We start from the raw sequence: 24,984 nt of genomic DNA, 5'->3' as shown, positions 1-24,984 counted from the left end.
TTGGCATTTAGACCTTCCAAACTCAAGCCTTGGGTATTCCCATGTATCTGACAGGTTAACCTTGAAGAACCTATGATTAAATTTTAACTTTTTTTCATGTTTGTCTTGGGTGAATAACTTGTCTTTTGGAGAATAGCTTTAAGTGGCTTAGATGCTGATAAAACTCAGTGTCTTATTTTGTCGACACTCATCTCAATATTGTTTTATCTTTGACCGTATTTAAATCTAGGATTTAATAGTCTAGTGAAAAAATTAGTGGGAAGCATGAATATTGGAAAGGGGGAAAGTTAAAAAGAAAGTATTTAGAATTAGTTTATTATATTTCTAACATTTCAGAATTTATTAGTTGCTTACAAACTGGTGTGGCTGTGTTGTTTATAAATGTTTATGTACTATGTTAATTAGAAGACCATAGAACATTACAGCAGCTTGGCTAATGTTATTGGTGTGTTTCCCACAGTTGCTCTTGTGGACGAAATTACTTGTTAGATTAATAAAAAAAAAATCTGTTGGCAAAATATGGCTTTATACCTCAGTATCAAGATATACAAAACATATACTTCAGAATATAAATACATTTTTTATGGCATTAACATTAATGACAGCAGTTGGTCAGCCTTTACCATTATCAAAATCCAGCAGGAGTCCAATGATGATTCTTTCTTATTTTGAATGTTATTAGTTTGGGACCTTGTTTGGTTGGTATTTTATCAGTGTCATAATTTTAAATAATTCAGATTTTAAAACTAGCCTGCAGATTTCTAAAGCATGATTTGATGATATTCAATACTAAGGCTTTAAAAAAAATCTCTTGAGAGAAACGCGAGGGATTGTAAAGTTTAGTGGCTTACGATAGCATTGTGAAAATAAACTTACGTTGAGCTGATGTGAAAGGAACCCCTCTTTTGTGGAATTAAATCTATGCTAGGACACTTCACATAACAACTGTATTTAGGAAATTTTATTTTGTAAAATTGTTGGTATCAAATAGCATGTTCTCTTTCTAATGCTTTTTTAACCCAGCCAGTGCTAACACTTCACCTCCTCCCTCTCGGTCTGGTACTCAAGTCTTCCTGCTCTTGGATTGTAAACTGCTTCTCAAGCCTTATGGTCCCTTTGTGTTTCAGTGTTGCTGAACTGACAACAGGTCTGTAGCGTGATTCTGTGCTGGGTTGGAGCAGAGAGCAGCAGTTTACGTCATTGTCCATCATTGCCCCCAACCTCCAGAACTTCTGAGAAAGTAAAAGTGACATTCCCAAATCTGGAGAAAAATAATATGAGGACGTCCCCTCTTGACCGATAGAGGCAATTTAATGATCTCACCAGAGGAAACAAAGTGCAGATATTTTTTAAAAATTCTGGTGAGCCTCTCCATTCCATGGTCCTGGGCTCTTTTTCCCTAAGCTTCAGAAAAGCAAATAGATGTGGACTTAGTTCCGAACTGTATCTTGAAGAAAAATATAAACTGGTCTCAGAGTGGGAAGAGTGTTAAGTTGCCTACTCTCTATCAAAGCTTTTTAGAATGTTTTCTGTTGCCTGTGTTGAGCTTGAGCGAAATAAAAAGGAACATGATAACTATGTAAATATACTGCAGCATTAGTTTCAAAACTTTTTGTGTGCCTAAGAATCATTGGGACAAATTCCTGGATGTCATCCATAGAGATTCGAATTCAGTTGATCTGAGATGGGACCCAATAATTTGCATTTCAGACAGGCTTCCCGATAATGCTGGTGCTGTCTGTCTGTAGTCCACACTGAGGAGCACTGCGCCATAGAGCAGAATGCAGAAGGCTTATGACTGAACCTGCAAGAAAGTGTACCACATGGAACAGAAGAAAATGTCCATTTGCTTCATGTTTATAGAGTGACTCAATAAGAATTCAGTAAAATGGGAACTCAAAGAGGAAACAGAATGCGAGGAGCAGGAGATTATGTTTCTAAGAAACATTGAGGACTCAGTTGTCCCAAGTAATCTGTTTTAGCTATGTGGCAAAGTTGTGTAGTTATCCTTTGTTGGGTTCGTATTTTAAAACTTTTTAGGGGCACCTGGGTGGCCTCAGTTGGTTAAGCATCCAACTTCGGCTCAGATCATGATCTTGCGGTTCATGAGTTCAAGCCCCTCATTGGGCTCTGTGTGACAGCTCAGCGCGTGGTGCCTGCTTCGGATTCTGTGTGTCTCTCTCTCTGCCCTTCCTGTGCTCACGTTCTGTCTCAAAAATAAATAAACATTAAGAATTTTTTTTTAACTTTTTAGATAGATGTTTTGAAAGGAAATGTTAAATCTTTGGGTCGTAATTGATTTTAATTGCCAGATTTTCTTAGTGCAAAAGAGGCAACATGCCTGCATTATGCTTACATTTAATAGTGACTACTGATCTTGATTTTTACACAAAACAAATCTATTTAAGTTCTTACAATTCTGAGTAGAGAAAATGCATACTTTTAGTTTTATTGTAGTAATCAGAATAGAACTCTTAAAATCACGAGGGAAACCCAATCTGAATTAAGCCCCTCCACCAAAGCAAAGGATTTACTGGTTCATGTAAATGAAAAATCCAGTGTAGAGTTGGCCTCAGGGATTCAGATGTGATTATCAGAACTCTCTAAGTTGGTCTCATTTCTCCATGAGCCTTCACCAAAACTGGGGAGAAGATTTTGTGGGATAGGGGAGGACGAGGGAGCAATGAGAACACAGATAAAATCTCAGAAGATTGCTCTGGTGCAGCTGGGGTCACATTCCTATCTTTGAATTTTGAAGCCACTCTAAAAATATCGTCCTCTGTTAACCCTTCCTTTCCTCTAATTAGTGACTTTTCTCCCTCCACTCAACCTCCTTCCTATTCAGGATTATAATTGCTTAAGACAAATTTATGACTTTGTAGGTATAAGCTGCTCAGATTAAGTGCTTAGCTGTTTGGGAATTAATCTGGAATGGATAGAGCCAGCATTGGGTCGCTTGGCTTGGTTAATAAAGGTATTAGAGTCTCAGCAGCAGGTTGCTCGCTCTATTCCCTCAGGCCACTGGCAATGCTCATTTACTTTGTGTACTAGCAACTCTTAGCAGAGAAAAAAACAACTACTGCTCCTTTGTTTATTGTTACTCTTGAGTTGCTAAGAGCACATCTGTTTGCAGGTGAGTGTGCTGATGACATTTTCCCTTAAACATTCTTTTTCGAACTGTTAGAAAATCTACAGGATTTCATCTCTTAATAGCTCACAGAATTTAGAGATGAGACACTAAATGGTATAAAAATGTATGTTTAAACAATAGGCTACCTATTGAGATTCTCCCAGTAAAATTCTGTAATGTACAGATATGTGGAAATTTGGTATTGTGAAAGATTTTCAGATCACCTCAATACTTCAAAGGAAGATGAAGAGAGGTTAAGTATCTCGGCCATGGTTCTTTAGCTTGAGATGGTGCTGCAACGAAAAGAAAAGGAACAACCCCCCTCCGCCCCCCAAGCTCCATCTTCGGTGAGGCCTGGGGAAGGACGAGAGAAAGCAAAGAGGGCTTTGTTAGAAATTGCCCCAGGTCAGAAGAGAAGAGACAGTAACAAAGCAAACTTCAAAATGTAATCTCCCTTTCGCTTCACAACTGTTTCTTTTACTTCAGCTAGGATGCACCGGAATTTTCCAAATCACCCAAACCAGTAAAAAGGCCAGGGAGTGCAGGAGACACCAGGAGGAAAGGCAAGTTTGCATGACAAATTCTTACCCTCACATAAACAGATGCAAGCCACAGATTGATTCAGCCTGTTTCCCCACCTTCCCTAAAAGTGGATTTATGAATTGCGGTTTTTCTGACCACTTACCCTCTTCACTGCTTATGTGATAATTGCAAAGCATATGGAGAGATTTCCATTTACGTGTCCTAGGGAAGGAGGTTACCTCCTCCATAAGATGAGTTTAAAAACACCACGCCTGCCTCTGAGCTGGAGTTTGGATCGTATGTTCTCTTCAAGCTCTTGGATTTTTAATTCACGAAAGATTCTGCATTCCACGAGAATTCTCCATTCTCAGTGCTTCTGCTGAGGAACAGGTCTGCCTGGGACCGGGGCTTGATGTGACCCATTGCAAAACAATTTTGTTGACCTCTTTTAGTTTAAAATCCATGTGAAAGATTTCGTTTCACTCCAAGTTGTTGATGTTGGTTTTAACAAGAATGTTTATTTTTAACTTCCTAAAGCTTCAAGCAAAATTCATCCCCTTAAAAAATTGTGTTTCTCCTGAGGCTGTGTGTAAGTCCTCCATGGCATCTCATTTCTCTTGGGGGAGCGTGCGTGTGTGTACACATCATCCTAAGAAACAGAGTGAGCTACGTTAGAGGCTCGTTTCCTTTAAACTTCTATAAACTTTCTGTCCAGTCTGTAGTAAAGCGCCATGCTTAAGAATTACTATAGTGACTGAAGGAGTAGGTTCCAGGAAATTTGTACCCAGAAGACGCATGTGGAAAGATCCTGAGAAGCACAACTCCGAGTTACAAAATGTTGAAGAGAGTTACGATACCAAAAAGCTAAGTAAATACCGTACAGAGTAACGTAATGACAAACATGCTGGAAGAAAAGCCTCTGAAAGCCTTGAGGGAGGCAAAAATGGTAGCCCAATAAGTGCTGCCTGTGAATGAGGAGGTGGATGAATGAATGGGTTTTGTTAAGGCAGTGGTTCTCGACTGTGGGGGTTTTATTCTCTAGGGGACGTTGGTGAGGAGATAACTTTCGATGACCCACACGACTGGGAGGCAGGGTGTGCTGCTCTGGGCAGCCGTGAGCAGAGCCAGAGATGCCGCAGATTAACCCACAGTGTCCAAGGCAAGCTTCCACCAAAACAGAGAATCTGGTCCAAAATGTCAGTAGGGCCGGTGTTGAGAACTCTGGGTTACAGTTAGGAGAGTGGGACAAGGGTGCTGGGAAATGCGAAGAAAAAGACTGAGCGACAGACTAGTCAGGAGACACACGCTCGGGGACATCTGCTCGTGCAGAGTGACTCAGAATGGAGCCTCACAACCACAGCCTCCAGCTGGGACCTGGGAGGGGAAGTGCCTTAGCTCAGCCAGCCCCTTGGGGTGGGGGAGGACAGCCCTTTTCTAACCGAGCCTGAAAGGGATTTGCTGTCAGCGAGGCCTAGTGTGCTCTCAGAGCATCCCCTTTGCCTCTTTGAGATGTTTTCTGTGTTTACATTTAAAATTACCTTCACGGAGGAAGGCTTTCATTTCAATAATGAAATAAAGGCTAAATTGGAGGTGACAAACATTTTCATGGGAAAGACTGTCAAATGTAACAAGCCAACGAAGAAATTGCCCTTATTAAATCCTTTTTCTTTTTGAATAGGAAAAAAATGTCACAGAACTTTGCTTACTGTTGGTAGTGGCCCACCCCGGAGGACAGAAGGGGGTACAGAAAGGCTTCAGTGTTTCCCATGAAAGTTCCTGTTTCCTTGGAATGTGTGCTAAAGCGAAGCTTTGAAATACATAACCTAAGGAGGTGGGGGGGTGGGGGTGCCCGTGGGCGGGGAGATTGACTTTGGGGAGGTTTCCCCCTCCTCCTTCCTGAAGTATTTGCATTAATTAGTTGGATGGTAAGAAGTGATAACATTCCATACCACTGGAGTCCAGAAATGTTTTCCAATAATTACAATGTAGCTTAATCATCTGGGCCTCTACCTTTCCTTAGGCTGACTGAGGCGGGGGAAGTAGCTTTAGAGTCTGCACTGAGAGCCAAGCAAATCCGCGTTTGTAAGTCAATCCTATTCTTGGAATTTTCCTGCTTCAGAATAACACTTCCATTTAGTCCCTTAAAAGCTTTTTTTGGAGGGGTTTCTGTGTGTTTGGTAACGGGAAGGATAAAAGTTGTGAAGATGTGTAACAATTTCTACATTCAGGGAGCTTAGAACAGAAGACACACAAAAATGTTAAACATGGCAAATCCTGATACAAGAAGCCTCACAAGAGGGCCCCGGGAGCAGAGAAGGATGAGACATTGGATTTAAGCCCTCGAAGATAGAATTTTCAATACATGGGTGTGAGGGGGGATGGCACAGAAGGAACAGCATTTTAGAGATCAGAAAGCACAGAGGCACGGGGTCTTTGTGGCTAATTCCTGTAGGGGAAGGGGTCCAGAGCATAGCATATGGAGGAGGGGCAGGGGACGAGGGATGATACAGTGGGAAATAGGCTGGAAAGGTGGGTTGGGGAAAGATGATTGAGGGCATTAAGAGCTGAGGAATTGGGCTGTGTTCTATGGATGATAGCCACAGAAAGTTTTTGTGTGGGTGAGCAGTGAGATCAGATCTGGATTTTAAGAAGTGAGTCTGGCTGTATTCCCACCAACAGTGCAAAAGTATTTCTCTTTCTCCACAAACTGATGCAGCCACTCTGGAAAACAAAAGTAGAACTACCAGGGCACCTGGTGGCTCAGTCAGTTAAATGACCAACTTTGGCACAGGTCATGATCTTACTGTTGGTGAACTCACCAAAACCCGTATCAGTTCTGTGCTGACAGCTCAGAGCCTGGAGCCTGCTTCAGATTCTGTGTCTCCCTCTCTCTCTGCCCCTCTCCTGCTCATGCTCTTTCTCTCTCTCAAAAATAAACATTAAAAAAAAAAGTAGAACTACCCTACAACCTAGCAATTTCACTACTAGGTATTTATCCAAAGGATACAAAAATTCTGATTCGAAGGGGCACGTGGACCCCAATACCTGTAGTAGCACTATTAACAATAGCCAAATTATGGAAATTATCGACTGATGACTGGATAAAGAGGTTATGGTGACTGGATAAAGAGGACTGGATATATACTGATATGTGTGTGTGTGTGTGTGTGTGTGTATATATATGTATATACATGTATACATGTATACATGTATATACATATATATGTATATATATGTATATACATGTATACATGTATATACATACATATATACACATATATATACATACATATATATATACATATATATGTATATACATGTATACATGTATACTTGTATATACATATATATATACACACACACACACACACACACACACACACACAATGGAATATTGCTCAGCGATCAAAAAGAATGAAATCTTGCCATTTACAACAACATGGATGGAACTAGAGTGTAGTCTGCTAAGTGAAATAAGTCAGAGACCAATATGATTTCACTCGTGGAATTTAAGAAATAAAACAGATGAACATAGGGGAAGGGAAGGAAAAATAAGAAAAACAGAGGGGAGGCAAACCATAAGAGACTCTTAAATACAGAGAGCAAGCTGAGGGTTGCTGGAGGGAAGATAGGTGGGGAGATGGGTTAAATGGGCGATGGGCATTACAAGAGGGCACCAGTTGGGATGAGCACTGGGTGTTCTGTGTAAGAGATGAATCACTAAATTCTACTCCTAAAACCAATATTACACTGTATGTTAACTAACTTGAATTTAGATAAATTTTTTAAAAAAGGGATTCTGGCTGTAGTGAGGATACGGGGTGGGAATGGAGGGGAGGCTGGGAAGGGGAAAGAAATATCCAGAGGCTCTAACAAAAACATTATTCTGGCATTCTCTTAGCATCTCTTTAGACTTCTTTGACCTTGGAAATATATACTGTAATTTATTCAATTAAAAAAACCAGTGTGAGCTTTTGTGGTTACAGTCCCTTTGTATTCGAGTTTTCTTTTACTTTAGGGTTCCCTATCACGCGGAAACTAGACTCCCTCAGAATTCTCCTCCTTTAAATCTAAAGTTTCATGTTTACAATACAGCTTTTAACCCTTGGGTATCATTTACATTCCTCTCGGTATCTATTTTCTGCTCATTGCCTAAGGAGCCTCCCTTCTTGCCCTGAGAGCATGAAATTCACTGTAATTAAAGTGCCTGGTGGTTTAGTGTGATTGTTCTTTCTTGTTTTTCTGAGATGTCATCCTTGCCCTCTGTGGCCCAGCCCAGGGTATAATCTTAATTAACATCTACAGTCCATGTCATGTGAGTACTGATTTCAGGAAGGACACTGAGCCTAGACCTTCACTTGGGGGGTTAATTTTTCTTATTAATTCCAAGGAAAATTGTATGATGGAAAGTAAACTGATTACTCCCTTGAACTGAATGAGAACTCCATGCCAATACAAGTATGAACAAGAAGTGTTATCTTGATGAAGTCTGAAATCTTGCTAGGACTCTGCTGGGCTGCCTGATACATTTAGGATCCTAACTCCCACCCCAATCAAAATGGCATAATGTACTTGTTTTTTTCCTGAAGAGTAGTGGGTGGTGACTGAAGATTTCTCAAGTGTCCCTCATGGTGGGGTTGTGACTCTCCATCTTTTTCTCTTCTCAGAAATTCATTTAATTGGGATTACCTGGAACTGAACCTTCCTGAATAAACTAGAGAAAGATGAAATATGTGAAATGACTATTTTCAGAAATTGGACAGCAGGCAGTGCAGGACCTTGATCCCTAAGAGGGAAATAACAAGGAACTACATACAATGGTGTAGGCTTTCTCTTGGAGGCCGTACTGACATAGTCTGCTATAACAAAATATCATAGGCTGGCTGAGTGGCTTAAAAAACAGAAATTTATGTTCTTACAGTTATGAAACTAGAAGGCCAAAATCGAAGTGCAATCAGGGTTGGTTCCTGGTGAGGCCTCCCTTCTGGCTTGTGGATGGCTGTCTTCTGACTGTGTCCTCACATGATCTTTCTTCTGTGCCCACATGGAAAGAGAGAAAGAGAACCCTGTGTCTCTTCTTAGGACACCAGCCTGGGCACCTGGGTGACTCAGTCAGTTGAGCATCCAACTCTTGATTTCAGCTTAGGGTTGTGGTATCAAGCCCCATGTCAGACTGTAATGAGCATGGAGCCTGCTTGAGATTCTCCCTCTGTCTCCCTCTGTCGCTCTCTCTCTCTTTAAGTGGGGGGGGGGGGGGGAACCAGTCCTATAGGATTAGGACCCCACTCCTATGACCTCATTTAATTACCTTACCAAAGGCCCTGTCTCTAAATATAGTCACATTAAGGATTAGGGCTTCAGTATATTGGAGGGAACACAATTGAGTTGGTGACAGAGGCACTTTCCAGACCAACATGCAGAGATCCCAAGCAGAGCGCAGTCATTTTACTAAGCTGAGGAGGCAGATTGGAGTTCAAGGAAGTGGCTAGAATTTTAGGAAAGAAACCACAGAGGTGGGAGCTATGTGAAGAAAGACCTCCAGAAGTCTCCATAGTTCTCTTGAGTGTAATGCTGAAACCCAATGAGGCTGTACAAAGAATGGAGGGTTGTAGGAGCACGATTCCCAGAGCTCAGAAAGGCTGAGAATCATTCATGTGTTGAGCTGCTAGAATGGAGATTTATATGTGTAGGACATTCAGTCAAGACTCCAGAAGGTTACACCTTGGCAGTAGGGCTGAACTAGCCCAGAGTAAAGACTCCCTTCAGCTCACACCAATAAGCTTAATAACAAGCCTTGAAAGGCTCACCATGATCCAAAATTAACCTAATTGCCTCACAGAATGCTCCTAATGCCCTGTAAAGGAAACAATAAAATTTAACAATCCCCAATATAGAGTTTGTGATGCTGATTTAACAAAAAATTACTGCGCGTGGAAAGACTCAGGAAAATGTGAGTCATAGCCAGGAGAAAAAACTGATAAATGGAAGCTACCCAGAAATGACTAACATGATGGAATTAGCAAAGATTTTCATACAGTTTTTTTTTTTTTTTTTTTTACCATTTATTTATTTTTGAGAGACAGAAACAGAACGAGCAGGGGAGGGGCAGAGAGAGAGAGAGAGAGGGAGAGAGGGAGACACAGAATCTGAAGCAGGCTCCAGGCCCTGAGCTGTCAGCACAGAGCCAGATGCGGGGCTCGAACCCGCGAACCATGAAATCATGACCTGAGCTGAAGTCAAATGCTTAACCGATTGAGCCACTCAGACACCCCAATGCCGTTTTTATACATATGTTCAAATATTTAAAAACATGAATACAATCACGAGAGAAATTGGATGTATAAAAAAGGAACCAAATAGAACTTCCTATTTGGAACTTCCGGTGGAACAACGCAATATCTTACATGAATAATTCACTGGAGAAGCTTATAAGAAGATAAGACACTGATGAAAAGGTCAGTGAATTTGACACAGCAAAAGAAACTAAACTGAAGGAAGAGACAAAAGACTGAACATCAGTGACCTGTGGGACAATGTTACGAGAGAGAATTTTTGAGTAACCAAAGTCTTGGGGCAGAGAGAAGAAAATATTTGAGAAATAATGGTGAAAAATGTTCCCAAAAGTCTGTGTTTTGTTGAAATATAATTCACATGCCACACAATTCACTCATTTAAACTATACAAGTTGATGTCATTTAGTATATTTACAGGCTTGTGCAACTATCATTGCAACCTAATTTTAGATCATTTTTGTCCTCGCTAAATCCCCTCCAATCACAGTCGGTTTTAGAGTAATTTCATCACCTTCAAGAGAACCTCCAATACGATGATAATTAGAACTGGCTGGAGCAGACATCCTTGAATATTCCTGATATTGGTGGAAAGCGTCTAGTCTTTCACCTTTAAGTCTGATACTAGCTGTGAAGTACCTAGAGATGTCCTCTATCAAGGTGAGGAAGTGCCTGTTTTTTCTGCAGTTATTAAAATGATCATATTTTCTCTTTATTCTATGTTATTGTCTGTTACTTTGATTTTCAGATGTTAAGCCAACCTTATATTCTTCGAATAAATTTCACTTGGTCACGATGTATAATCTTTTTTATATGCTGCTGGATTCGGTTTGCTAGCATTGGCTGAGAATTTTTACATCTGTATTTCCAAGCCACATAGATCTTTAGTTTCTTTTCTTGTGCAGTTTTTGTCCAATTGGCTATCAGGGTAATACTGGCCTCATAAAATGGGTTAGAAAGTGTCTATTCCTCTTCTGTTTTTTGGAACAACTTGTGAAGAATTCGTATTCTTCTCTGCATGTTTGGTAAAAATTTACCAGTGCTGCTCTCTTTTATTTGGGCCTGAGCTTTGTAGAAAGTTAAAAATTACTGATTTGATCTCTTTACTTATTATAAACCAAGTCCCATTTTCCATTTCCTTTTTTTTAAAAAATTTTTTTTCAACGTTTTTTATTTATTTTTGGGACAGAGAGAGACAGAGCATGAACGGGGGAGGGGCAGAGAGAGAGGGAGACACAGAATCGGAAACAGGCTCCAGGCTCTGAGCCATCAGCCCAGAGCCCGACGCGGGGCTCGAACTCACGGACCGCGAGATCGTGACCTGGCTGAAGTCGGACGCTTAACCGACTGCGCCACCCAGGCGCCCCTCCATTTCCTTTTTAAAAATTTTTTTTAATGTTTATTTTTGAGAGACAGAGAGAGACAGAGTGCAATTGGGGGAGGTGCAGAGAGAGAGGGAGACAGAATCCAAAGCAGGCTCCAGGCTCCATACTGTCAGCACAGAGCCTGATGTGGGACTCAAACTGTTGAATTGCAAGATCATGACCTGAGCCGAAGTCAGACGCTTAACTGACTGAACCACCCAGGCGCGCCTCTTTTATGTCAGTTTCAGTATTTTGTGTATTCTGGCAATTTCTCCATTTCATTTAAACTACCTGATGTTAGTATACAGTTGTTCGTAGTTTTCCCTTATAATCCTTTTTATTTCTGTAAGTTTGGTAAATGTCCTCTCTTCCTGTTTGAAGTAATTTGAGCCTTCTCTCTTTTCCCTTGGCTAGTCTAGCTAAAGTTTTGTCAATTTTGTCTGTCTTTTCAAAGAACCAAATTTTGGTTTCATTGATTTTTTTTTTCTACTGCTTTTCTACCTTGTGGAAACCAGTAATAAAGAGAAAAGTCTTTAAAACAGCCAGTGGAAAACAAGACACATTGATTATAGAGGAAGAGGTAGCCTTGCAATACAGGAGATAATATAATAGCACTACACTTAAAATGGATGCATTGATTCTTTTTAAAAGTTGATTAAACAAACAAAAAATCACATTTTCTTTGAGTCTGAGGTTGTTAGTTTGATGTCTGCATGAGACCGTATGCTTTACCAGAAAAAACGCTTCTTCCGTCCCTGAATTCCTAGACAACCACTGTGTCCCTGAGTTCTTCATAGTAGAGGTGGTGATTTTTCTTTCCGGCACAGAGGGAAAGAACAGAACTAATAGGTCCTGCTGATACTACCCACAGTGTAGGCACAAGTCTGTGCTGATCATGATGCTTGTAAGGAAATTTTTTTCTCGCTTAGTTTAGCCCTAACCCAGTCATTATCAACCTTGGCTGTTCTTTAGAATCAGCTGGGAAGCATTAAAAAAAGGCTGAAGCCCATCCACATACCAGACCAATTTAAATTTAGAATCTAGTGGTGGAACCAGGCCCTCTGGTTTTGTGCGTGCATGTGTGTGTATAAATATAAAAAATATGTGTATATAAAATATGTATGTATAGGTATTTGTATGTTGTGGGGATTTTTTAGTGTTTTTATTTACTTTTGAGAGAGAGAGAGAGAGAGACACAGTGTGGGCAGGGGAGGGGCAGAGAGAGAGAGGGAGACACAGAATCCGAAGCAGGTTCCAGGCTCCCAGTCGTCAGCATAGAGCCCGATGAAGGGCTCGAATTCACAAACTGTGAGATCATGACTTGAGCCGAAGCCGGACAGTTAACCGACTGAGCCACCCAGGTGCCCTGTTTGTTTGTTTATTTATTTTATTTTTTCTTATCACATGGGTCTTTTAAAATATATAACAAAGTGGAAAGAATAGTGATTTTCAAACAGGTGGTATGTTAAAGAGGAGTGAGTTTATGTATTTTTTTTAAATGAATAAAGGTGGGCATCATATTGCCATAGCATTTAGAGTCCATCAGTCTCATTTTAGAAAGTAATGTTTTACTTCAAAATGTCCAGGTTACAGTACATTATAAATTATATTCTTCACAACCACTTAAATTTATTATGAGTCCTTATAGATACCAAATGAAAATTGTGCAAGGGAGAACATGTATTAGAAACACTTTTTTAAGGGCAGGAGAAGGGAAGAGTTAGAAGATCACCAATCTGGATGGATTGCTTTCTTCCTTCTGGAGGCCCAAGGGCCATTCACTAGGATATAGTTTATTTCAAACCTTGTCTTTATAGTTCAGTGAAGCAGAAATGGACCCGTGCTTTACAACTTCATCTGTTTTATGATTGACGAACAGTAAGCACTACAGAAACTTAAATGTGTGCTTGCAGAATTGTGTGGGTGTTTCGGACATGGCACTTTCTATATATAATCTGTGGGCAACGGAGGAACACGTATGTCTTTGCAGCACAAAGTTACTTTTACTATTGTTAAAATGTATTAATATAGCTTATTTTAATAGTAATAATCAAATCATTCTCTTCTAATGGCATCTTTCACTTCCCGTTAGTACTTTAAATTATCTTGTGGGGCGCCTGAGTGGCTCAGTCAGTTAAGCATCTGACTCTTGTTTTCAGCTCAGGTCATGATCCCCGGTTTGTGAGATCAAGCTCCATGTCGGGCTCTGCACTGACAGCGTGGAACCTGCTTGGGATTCTCTATCTCTCTCTTTGCTCCCCCCCCCCCCACACACACACACAAAATAAATAAAAACACTTTTAAAAATCTTAAAAAAAATAAAATTATCTCACCTAACTGATCTATTTCTAGTTCTGTTAATCCTCAGAAGAGAGGTGAGATCCTTTCCTGGTTTGGGAAGGACCATGCGAATGGACTGCTGGGATCTGTGCACGTTTAATTCTGGGTCTTTGTAACAATCACGGTGGCTCCTTCCCAACACTGAGCACAGCTTACCAGCAGGCCGGGTAGCTGTACCCATGTTCTGTCTAGTGGTCACTACAGCCGTGGGAAGTTGATTCTGTTCTTTTCAGTTTATAGCTGAGAGAAGTGAGGCTTAGAGAGGTTAAGGATCTAGCCCAAGGGCACAGAACTACTTGTGGGGAGGTGGGACTTGCCCCTGGATTGTCTAACTGATGATTTCTACTTCAGCACACGCCTCTCTGGGCTCTGGCTCTTGGTGAAGAGCATCCAGGTGAGTAACAGAACGAAGAACATTGGATGGGATCTAAAGACCAGGGCTCGCTTTCTAGTTCCAATGCCTGGTTAGCTGTGAGACCTGAGTAAGTCACTTAGCATCTTGCAGGCCGTGTTGTTCAAAATTTGCAGCATCATGTGAGATTTAAACTGTAATCAGTACAAGAGTAAGACAGAGGATTCATTTGTCCTGTTTCCTAGTTCTTATTTTGTTGTAGAATTAGTGAAAAACCATCATACCGTCTTTTGATCACAGAGGAGTTCATAAAACATCATTTGATTTTGTGGAATCGGGAATGAGATTGTTTTCCCCCGTCTCTGTTGAATGGCGCAGTGAATGGATTGTCAGAGCTTGCAAGCGCATGGGTGTGTGTAGCATCCCTGCCTGATCTTGGCATTGGGCAAATGAATCAGGTGGTATGGGCACAGGAAAATGTAGCACATCTTTTTAGATAGAAAAATATCGCCTGCGTGCATTCCAGATGGTCCACGAATTGAATGAACTTGAGTAGAGAATGCCTAAATTGTTCACGTTAAGCTCTGAAGCTGGTCTCTGTCTCTGAAGAGTCATGTAAGGGTTGAGTTAAAGAAAAAACAAGAATACCATTTGTATTAAAGGGACATCACTTATTCTGATGAGGAGAGAAGAAATTTCTAAGTTCCAGCTTACATGGCCTGATTCCCTACTCTAATTTCTTTTTTTTTTTTTAATTTTTTTTTTCAACGTTTATTTATTTTTTGGACAGAGAGAGACAGAGCATGAACGGGGGAGGGGCAGAGAGAGAGGGAGACACAGAATCGGAAACAGGCTCCAGGCTCTGAGCCATCAGCCCAGAGCCTGACGCGGGGCTCGAACCCACGGACTGCGAGATCGTGACCTGGCTGAAGTCGGACGCTAAACCGACTGTGCCACCCAGGCGCCCCCACTAATTTCAAGAGCCCAGCTAAAGCTTCTGCTGACTCAAAGAATTGTTGCTTCTCCTAAAAAAATTGCTTCAAATGTCTTCTGTGTTTGCTCACCTGCTTCTGGTTAGTCTTGTAAAAAAGTGAAAAAGATCAACTTTGGATATTAAAAATATATCTGAAGAATAATTAACGAAGGCCTATGAACTTATTAGCACCTGCTTGAGAGCTAGTCAAAGCTCCTGTCCCCCCTGTCCCCATCACATACGCTTCAGTGGTAGCACCAGCCTGAAACTTGATGTCTATCACTCCCATGCCTTTCTTTATACTTTCCTGCATAGGTGTGTCTACCTAAAGGATATATGGCATTGTTTTGCATGTTTTGCGACTTTATATAAATAGAATAATACTGAAGTATTCCTCTGCCCTTTTGATTTTTTCCTTCAAAGTGAGACCGTTTTTGAGGGTCATTTATGTTGATTCAGATAGTCTAGTTCATTCACTTTCAACGCTGTTTGATATTCCACTGTATGAATACACCATGTCTTAGTTGAAGCTGGTAAAACAAGCACCACAGACTAGATGGCTTATCAACAACATGAATTTATTTCTCACAGTTCTGGAAGCTGAGAAGTCTGAGATCACAGTGTCAGTATGGCCGGGTTCTGGTGAGAGCTGTCTTTCGGGTTGCAGACTGCTGATTTCTCCTTTCATCCTTACATGGAGGAAGGAACGTGAGCTAACTCTCTGGGTTCTTTTGATAAGGGTACTATTCCCATTGTTTTGTTTTTAATGGTTATTTATTTTTGACAGAGAGCGTGGGGAGGGGCAGAGAGACAGGGAGACAGAGGACCTGAAGCGAGCTCTGTGCTGACAGCATAGAGCCCAACGTGGGGCTGGATCTCATGAACCATGAGATCATGACCTGAGCCAAGATCAAGAGTCAGACGCTTAACCAACTGCACCACCCAGACGCCCCAGCTATTCCCATTCGTAAGGGCTCTCTATCTTCATGACCCCCTCCAAATACCACCACACTGGGAATTAGATTTCAACGTATGAGTTTTGGAGGAACACAAACATTCAGTCCATAACAACACAGTTTACCTGTTCTTCTGTCGGTGGACATTTTGTTTTGTGATTACAAACAATGCTGCAAGCACAAGCTTGTTTTTTGTCCTCTTGTGTAAATGTGTGTTTCTCTAGGATTTATCTGTGTAGGGCTGGAACTTCCATGTGTTGGGTTCGCACATCCTCAACTTTCCTAGGTAGTGTAGATTGTTGTCCAGAATGATGCCACCAATTTACATTTTCTCCAAAGGTATTTCAATGTTACTGCGTTTCATCCTTGCCCCCAGCTATCATTACTGGGTAGGACAGAGAAAAAGTACAAGGGCGATGAGCAGTTAGATCAACTCTGCAGATTTGAAACTGTCCTTAAAGAAAAGGACAAGTGTTTGCAGAATAAAATCCAAACTCCTTACCGTGGCATACACAGCCCTGCCTTATCTGGCTTGCTCTTACCTGGCCACCCTCCCTGGCCTCCCCTCATTCAGTGTGGCCTTTTTTCTATGACTGGAACATACAGGCAAATTCATTCCCACCTCAGAACTCGTTTTGTCTGCCTGGAACACTCTCTTCCCAGTTCATTGCATGACTGGTTTCTTCTTAACCTTTAAAAATCAGCCCTGGGGCGCCTGGGTGGCACAGTCGGTTAAGCCTCCGACTTCAGGTCACGATCTCACAGTCCGTGAGTTCGAGCCCCGCGTCGGGCTCTGGGCTGATGGCTCAGAGCCTGGAGCCTGTTTCCGATTCTGTGTCTCCCTCTCTCTCTGCCCCTCCTCTGTTCATGCTCTGCCTCTCTCTGTCCCAAAAATAAATAAACGTTCAAAAAAAAGAAAATTTTAAAAATCAGCCCTTCTGAGAGGCCTCCTCTGACCACACAATTTAAAGGAGTCCCCCTCTTTGTCTTCCTAATTACCCCATGGCTCTCATTTACATTACTCTGTGTGTTTTTTTCATTGTATTTATCACACTTTGAAATTGCTTACTTTGTTTCTCTCACCGGAATGTAAATGCCATGAGAGCCACAAACAATGCCTGACACGTGCCCAATCTTTACTGAGTGAATGAATAGACGCTTTCTCTACTTGGTAACTTGTTACCGCTTCCTATCGCTTCTCTCGCATTCACTGTCCCAGTATTTTGCTGACCACTGGTGTATAGATTGGGGTGAATGTAGAGGACCCTGATAGTATCCTATATAGACACCCTGTCTAGTGCTATTTATGTCCTTCTGAGACGTCCCAAGATCTCATGCATTGAATCTATCCACAGTTGAATCTTTCTCCTTTTCTTTTTTTTTTTTTTTAATGTTTATTTATTTTGAGAGAGATTGAGATAGCGCTAGCAGGAGAGGGGCAGAGAGAGAAGGAGAGAGAGAATCCCAAGCAGGCTCCCTGCTCTCAGCATGAACTGTGAGATCATGACCTGAGCCAAAATCGAGTTGGGACTCTCAACCAACTGAGCCACCCAGGTGCCCTTGAATCTTTCTCTTTGGACTAAAGTCAGACCATCCCCCTCTAACCTCAGTGCCTGGAACCGATGACTACCATCCTTCTCTCTCCGTCTTTCTGGAGGTCATCGTGGCTTCCGTAAGTAGAAGCCCTACTTGGTAGAGGATGGGGTTTGCCTTAGTCATCTCTGGCTGGCCCTTTCTTGCCAACTGATGGTGTGGAAGACTCCTCAAGGGGCCGAGCATATATGCATTTACTCCTCATCTGGGTAGTGGCGACTTTGTGAGCATCACTTGAATCACCTGTGATTCCTGAATCCAGCTGACCTCCTAAAGGATTACTTGTTGCTTCTGGGAGAAAATACGATGATTATTCTGAGACTGATCAGTTGATTCACTCACCTTTGTGCCCTCCACCCCTCATGACACCTCGTTCCTGGGCTGGGACAGGCGGTCTCTTTGGCGTTCTCTCTGTACTACTTCCAGTCGCTGCCCTTAACCTCGTTGTTTGTCATGGTCTCTTTTTCCCTGAGGAGAGGGAAATATGTTTTTAAGCTTTGTATCATTAGTGCTTGGCACACAGTAGTCATTTAATAAGTGTTTATTACGCAGATGAACAAATAAGTAGATGGAATGAATTCTAGACCTGGAATGAAAACCTGGTTTATTAAGACATTCAGGGTACAGAGAGACAGTGCCAGCCGTGTGTCTGACAGGAATTTGTAACCCATGGCCGCTCAGCTCCAGAGAAAACCAGGTTTTCCACAGACTGTTGAGGTAAGAACCAGACTTTGAATGAGGCACCGTTAGTCTGTCCCCATCCCGCACTATCAGCCATGGATAGAGCGGCGACCAGACGCCCAGAATTCTGCTCCACCCCCGTGTATATCCCCGGCAGAGATTTCACTTTGTTTATTCAGTCAACATTTGTTAAGTGTTTATATGTTTTCACGTGAACAAGGGAGCAAGAAGCAGTGTGTTGTCACTTTGCTTCATAGTGTGACACAGAGAAAGCGTCTGTGTTGTTTGGACAGTGATTCAACTGAGCATCATCTCTGAAGGATATGGATGGACGTGGCACTGTCATCTTCGTTTCCCAGGGCCAGTCGTGTAGAGCAGTATGTAAAGAGTGGATGCGAATAGCGGTGTTGTTTTCCGCCCACACTCTTGTGTGCATTGTCTACTGCTGGGTCACCACGAAGTGTGACAGAGAAACTTCAGGGGTTCTCTTTCTGGCTGTGGACACACATACAGTCTTTTTATCACCTGCTTTTGATTTGCTAGTTTGGCTCAAATGCGGGTATTCCTAATTTCTGGATTTCACTCTGTGCTGTAGTGGAAAAACTGAAAAGACAGTCCCCATCGCTTCTGAGCCTTTTGGCTAAGATCAAGTGTAGTGTCTGATAAGACCCTCCCTCTAAGGAAACGCATAATTTGAAGAGGGTTATCTTTTCATTACAGATTGTCTTGTGCCAGCTTTAGCAAGGGGATTAGGGGAGGTGTGTTTGAAACAGTTCAACTCATTCCGTATTGCCTCAATCGTATTTATGTTCTTTAAAATGATTTTATTTTTCTATGTTGAATATATTCCTGAAGGATTCCATACCTTGTGTCTGGAATAAGGTAGAGCATGAAATATACACACACAATATTTGTTGTCTTGTAGGAAAATGAAACAACAGAATAATCATAATAAATTAATTTGAATGAAAATCTATTTTTAAATCTTCTTTTGTGTATTTAACATAGTTGGAGAAAAATGCAGTGCAGTTCTGTGTTTTTAAAAAATTATTAAGTATAACATTTGCTCGTAAATATGTGATTGGCATCCCAAATGTTACCAATTTTATTTAGCACCTCCGTGAAAAGTTAGACTCTAAAAGATTTTGCTTTATTTGTTCATTTAGTTTTTTTATAAGCTGGTGGAAAATTTATAAGTGAAAATGGAAATACTAACAGTTCCAGAAGGTACTTGTTTCTTTACTAACAAATAATGTGCATTTAATTTATTTGGCTTATTTGGTGTCTCTCTGTTAAATAGAGTTTAATTTTCTATAACTTTCTTTGGGGAGTAGAAATTTAGTTTTCTTCCTATCTTTCAAAATTCTTATTGGCAATGACTGATTTCTCTGCTTGATTTTTTTTTTTTTCTTCAAAAACACACCCATACGTGAATACAGATAAGGGCCTAGAAATAAATAGAGCACAATATTAGAGATGGCCATCACCATGTGGTCGGATTATGAGCACGTTTAAAATCTTTATACTTTTCTGTAATCTCCCAAATTTTCTACAAGGAGATGGTGTTACTTTAACCATTTATGGTGTTAGCATAAAAGGCCACCAACAAAATGTACTTTAAAATATTTGGCTCATACAGTGGAAAAGGTTTGCTTAGGCTAATACTCTGGACACATTTTTTTACATCTTGATCCCGGCAGGGCTTTGCTGAGCACACTTGGCGGCCAACTTTACCTGGAGCAGAGTGTTTGAATCCCTTTACTTATCAGTTACATTGAAGTGCATATATGTATCTTCTTAAAAGGTGATCATTTTATCTGTCAAAAAATGTGTAAGATCTGAACTATGCATAAACTAAAAAAGTAACCCTGAGGTCAGGAATAAAGAGAGACAAAGATTTGAAGTACTGCTTTAAGCTCCAAGTACATCAGTAGTTTCTTTAACATTTACATCTGGAGAAACCTACACATTTAAAGTGTTTTCTTCTCCCTCAATTTATGCAGTACTAGTATATGACAACCTTGTGGCCCTAAGAGTTTAATTTTTTTGAAGAGGCTTTTATTGTGAAAAACTGAGAAGAGAAAAAACAACCCATGAGTTAGCAGAATGGATTATTCAAAACTGAGATTACCTAAAATAGACATATAGAAAAGCTGACACTGATACATAAAATGTGTGGCATACCCCAATATATATAGATACTCAAAATAAGATTTATTATTATTTTTAACAACTCAATCCTTTAAATAAAACTGCCTTGAAATATGACCCTAATAGAATAGTAGATACAGATACAACTATTTTTCACTTGGAAACATTTTTATTTTTAATACATTTTTAAAGAAGCAGCATCAATTTCTTTATTACATGTAATTATCATTTTTAAAGTAACGATAATTTTTTTTGAGAGAGAGAGAGCATGAGTGGGGAAAAGAGGCAGAAGGAAAGAGAGAGAATCTTTTTTAATTTTTTTTAATGTTTATTATTTATTTTTGAGAGAGAGAGAAAGAGTATGAGCAGGGGAGGGGCAGAGAGAGAGAGAGAGAGAGAGAGGGAGACACAGAATTTGAAGCAGCTCCAGGCTCCGGGCTGTCTGCAGAGAGCCTGACGTGGGGCTCGAACTCACAAACCGTGAGATCATGACCTGAGCTGAAGTCGGAAGCTTGACCGACTGAGCCACCTGGGCGCCCCCCGAAAGAGAGAGAATCTTAAGCAGGCTCCACACTCAGCAGGGAGCCCAACGTGGGACTTGGTCCCCTGAGAACGTGACTTGAGCTGAAATCAAAAGTTGGGTGCTTAATGGACGGAGCCACCCAGATGGCCCTAAAGTAAAGATACTTTTAAATAACATTCTGTCACTAAACATGAAGCAACGAGGGAAAAGATGGCATCTCGTTCCCTCTCCAGTCTCCAATTAACCAAGGCTTTATTCAGTATCCACTATGGGTTCCGCACCCCAAAACAGTTCTTACTGTCGTACAAAAACAGATTCAGTGAAGGCTTTGTTGTCACTGTTAGGCGTTGTACTGTTGTGTGCTATTTTTCCAGAGCTATATGGATGCACATTATTCCAATTAGTTTAATATTTGTCTCACTTGATAGAAACTGAAAGTTCACTCACGAGTGAAAAGAGAGGGGAAAAGGCAAAAGTTAAAAAAAAAAAGAGAGAGAGGCATCTAACACTGATCAAGCCATGAGTCTAGGCACCTCTGTTGACTTCTGGAGAGAGACCTGAGGTTTGCTAGATGGGAGAGAAGCAGCAGCCTGGCTGACGGCAGGCGGGGTGCCCGTGGGGTAAATGGCACTTTGTGACCCTGCGCTCCTGGGTGAGGCTGTAGCCCGCCCCGAAGAGCTCCTGCCTCTCACTTTGGTGCTGTTGGCTTCACGGCTTCCTGAGACTCCTTCACTCCCAGATTGCCCGGAGGCCAGCAGGGGTTCTCCTTGACCTTCACTTCCTGAGCCTGCCGGTTTGGGAGCCATTGGAGCCTCCTGCTCTGTCTTCCTGACAGAACTCTAACCGAGAATGGACACTGACGCTCATTTGCTCCTCCTCTGGCGTCCTGAAGAGCGGATTTCATTTTCCAACTACAGATGTAAGCCAGTGATGACTCAGGCCGTATTCTAAATGTATAATAGAGCATATTTCTTGGTATTTCCTGGTCCTTACACTTACTTGAAATCTGGCACACACCCCCTCCCCCCGAAAAACAAAACAAATGGGAGTGCCAGCATTAAATATTTTCGTTTATTATAGCCTCTATTGTTCTTATTGTATCTTGCTTTACACCGGAATTGTGACAAAGGTCAATTAGTTTTAGAGAAAGTGAAGACAGGTAGGAAGGTAGCTTCAGCTTTTCCCAAACCTGGCTGGAGGGGAAATTCGCACATCCTTCGAGTTTGTGAAACAGGCGTCGAATCTTTATTAAATGGGCCAGCAGAAGAAGGTCATCCCCATTCAGGTATCGGAGAACTGGAATCTCCTCAGGGTTAGGTAGCTTTTCAGCACAGAGAAAGAGAAGAGAAGCTCAGGGTCCATCTGTGGAAACCGGGAGGCAGGAGGAGGTGTGGGGTGGTACTAATTTGGAGGAGTCTCGTTAGCTACACAAGGGGGCCGTGGTGGTGTTATTCTAACCCGGAGGAGGAAGGGGCTGAAATGCTGAGATAGGAGAGACCAGAGCAGGCCAGAGCGCATAGAATCTGGGTACTTTCAAGGGCTTACAATTTATGCAAGTAATTTATGAGCATATGCTGAGGGGAGCACAAAGATGCCGCAGACACAGTCCCTCCCCCGGGAGATGCCCCGTGGGGAGAGCATGGTCCGTGCTGGACTGGAGCTAGGAAAGGCACTGAGTGGGCAGCCTTCCTCAGAGAAGGTAGCAGCTGAGCCGAGTTTTCAAGAAGGACCGGGATGGCTGAAATTTCTTTCCTTCCAGAACGTGCCCCTCCCACCAGGAGGCCATTCCACACTAATCTCTCCATGACCCCTCCTCACAGCCTTTGGTGATTCAGGCTGATGGTCTCCTTGCAGCTGCAGGTCGGGAAATGGCTCTGCAGGACGGTCTTGCCTGAAAGTTTCCAGGGCGTGGATCCAGGGCCGGCCTCAGTGGGTGGGCTAAATACAAACTGAACTGCTACGTTCTGCAAGCAGAGTGACCACTTACCTGCAAGGGATACAAGAACTCACAGCATTTTCATCCCTCCCTGCATCAGAAGGTAAGGAGGGAGGGAGGGACAGAGGAATATGAGATAGATGAATAACAGGAATGGACCAGCATTTTTTACTTCCCTTCAAGCCCAAATTCCGGAAGAGGACAGAAAACTTTTTAAGAGAGTAAATCGACAATGGCTATAGGAAATAGGAAAGATTTTTGGGGCGCCTGGGTGGCTCAGTCGTTTAAGTGTCCGGCTTCAGCTGGGGTCATGATCTTGCGGTTTATGAGTTCGAACCCTGCGTCAGGCTCTGTGCTGACAGCTCAGAGCCTGGGGCCTGCTTCGGATTCTGTGTCTCCCTCGCTTGTGTTCTGTCTCTCTCTCTCTCTCTCTCTCAAAAATAAACAAACATTAAAAAACGTTTTTTTAAATAAAAAAAATTAAAGGAAATAGAAAAGAATTTGATCAGCAGGAATAATCTTATTGAATTCCTGAAAAGCATAAAGCAAACAGGACCATATCCACAGAGAGAGAAATGACCAAATGGAACCACTAACCCAAAACACAATCTGAGATCAACGTTAATAAAAGTGAGAAGCAGGAGGGGCCCTGAGGTAAATATTAGGATGACCAGTTGGGAGCCAGCCGTCACCTTGCCTTCCACGTTGAACCATGGCGCCCCCAGGCTGGGGCTGGAAGTCTGGCACTGGGGCCAGCCTTCTGCCCCTCTGCAGTACATCTACTTTCCCACAGTCCCCACAAACTAACTTCAGTAAGCAGAACATGCGGGAAAGCCAGGATCCTCAATTACAAAATGAACACGTGGCCAGGAATCACCAAATATCTGAGGAAAATTGAGGCCATGAAAGAGGACAGATTTACTTATAAGGGATACTAATACTCAAGGAGACAGCATTCGTAGCCAGAGGGAGGCTTTGGCATATATATGGTTAATATTTTCTGAGGACTTTGAGAGAACGGTTGTCAAAGAGAAGAAATAACTAGAAGACTTGGAAATTAATTCTATGCACATAGAAAAAAAAAAGATGTGTTAACAATTTTAGAGTGACCATTAAAATACAATGTATTAAAAGATTGAGTCTAATAGGCTGAGGAAAACAACGAAATCCAGTTATATACTGTTTGCAAGAGACGCGTCTAAAACTGTATAAAAACACTGAAAATCAAAGAATGAAAAAAAATGTACCAAGCAAATGCTAACTAAAAAGAAAGCAGGTGTAGCAATTTAACACCATGTAGAATAGCATTTAAGGCAAAGGTCACCAGGAGGGAAATTGGGAATAACACCTATTGATAATGTTACCGTTTTGTTGTTGTTGTTGTCAAAAAGAAAAACCTTCACTGATAACACTGACTCACATAATGGGCACAGCCGAAGAGCGAATAAGCGAGGAAAACCCCAGGAAGATGGTCAGCATCTGTAATTTCCTAACCTATATTTCTAAAGATACAGAAAGCAAAACCTGATAGGAATAGTGGGAGAAAGGAACAAGTTCACAATCATCTTTCATAGGTTGCTCAGAAGTAAGCCAATAATATAAAAAGAAAAGGATAGAGAAGTGTCAGTGGGACCAGTAGACATACACAAGCTTGTGACAACAGTGCACTTTTTTGGGGGGTCGAATATACATGGAACAGTCACAAAAATTTTGGACTCGGCCACCAATAAAATGATCAATACATTTCGAACAGCAGGGAAAACAGTGCAAGCCATATTCCTTGATCATGTAGAAATGAACAAGAGAAGGATGGCAAATTGTAAAAATCTATTTGAAAATGCAATTAACTACGGAGTTGAAGAAACCAAAGTAGACAGGACAAACTATTTAGACGGGAAAGAAACCAGAGGACTCCATATGGCCAGAGAGGCACAGAGAGGGCAGGGTGGGGGTGGGGAGGAGGCGCTACTAGTTTAGACTGGGTGCTGGAGAGAGGACTCTGAACAGAAACCTGAAAGAAGTGGCGCAGCAGCTGTGTGCTAAGTAGGGGAGGGGTGTTTTAGGTTGAGGGAAGAGCAGGTGCAAAAGCCCTGTGGCAGGGATATGCCTGGTGTTGTTGAGGAACAGTGAGAAGGCCAGCGTGGCTGGAGCACGCCGAGGGAGGAGAGAGCAG

The 24,984-nt window shown here is 41.8% G+C and overlaps 1 protein-coding gene across 7 annotated transcripts in view; it reads right to left on the bottom strand.

Moving 5' to 3' along the window:
* Positions 1-14,879: 14,879 nt before the first annotated feature.
* Positions 14,880-24,984, bottom strand: part of ERICH6 (glutamate rich 6) — a 37,047-nt gene continuing 26,942 nt past the window's right edge. For 2 of the 7 annotated variants that reach the window (XM_045037437.1, XM_045037436.1), the window contains exon 14: positions 21,925-22,196. In XM_045037437.1, the coding sequence (XP_044893372.1) occupies positions 21,933-22,196 (264 nt within the window). In that variant the 3' untranslated portion in view covers positions 21,925-21,932. Of the gene's footprint in view, positions 16,313-16,855; positions 17,989-21,924; positions 22,238-22,744; positions 22,863-24,984 lie in introns of those variants that run through there. The other 5 variants (XR_006585399.1, XR_006585398.1, XM_045037439.1 and 2 more) reach the window with 5 other exon arrangements.

This window comes from Felis catus, chromosome C2, assembly GCF_018350175.1.
Source record: "Felis catus isolate Fca126 chromosome C2, F.catus_Fca126_mat1.0, whole genome shotgun sequence".
NCBI classification, from domain to species: Eukaryota; Metazoa; Chordata; class Mammalia; order Carnivora; family Felidae; genus Felis; species Felis catus.
Note: the sequence above shows the minus strand (reverse complement) of the source record. Positions and strands in the feature narration are given on the sequence as shown.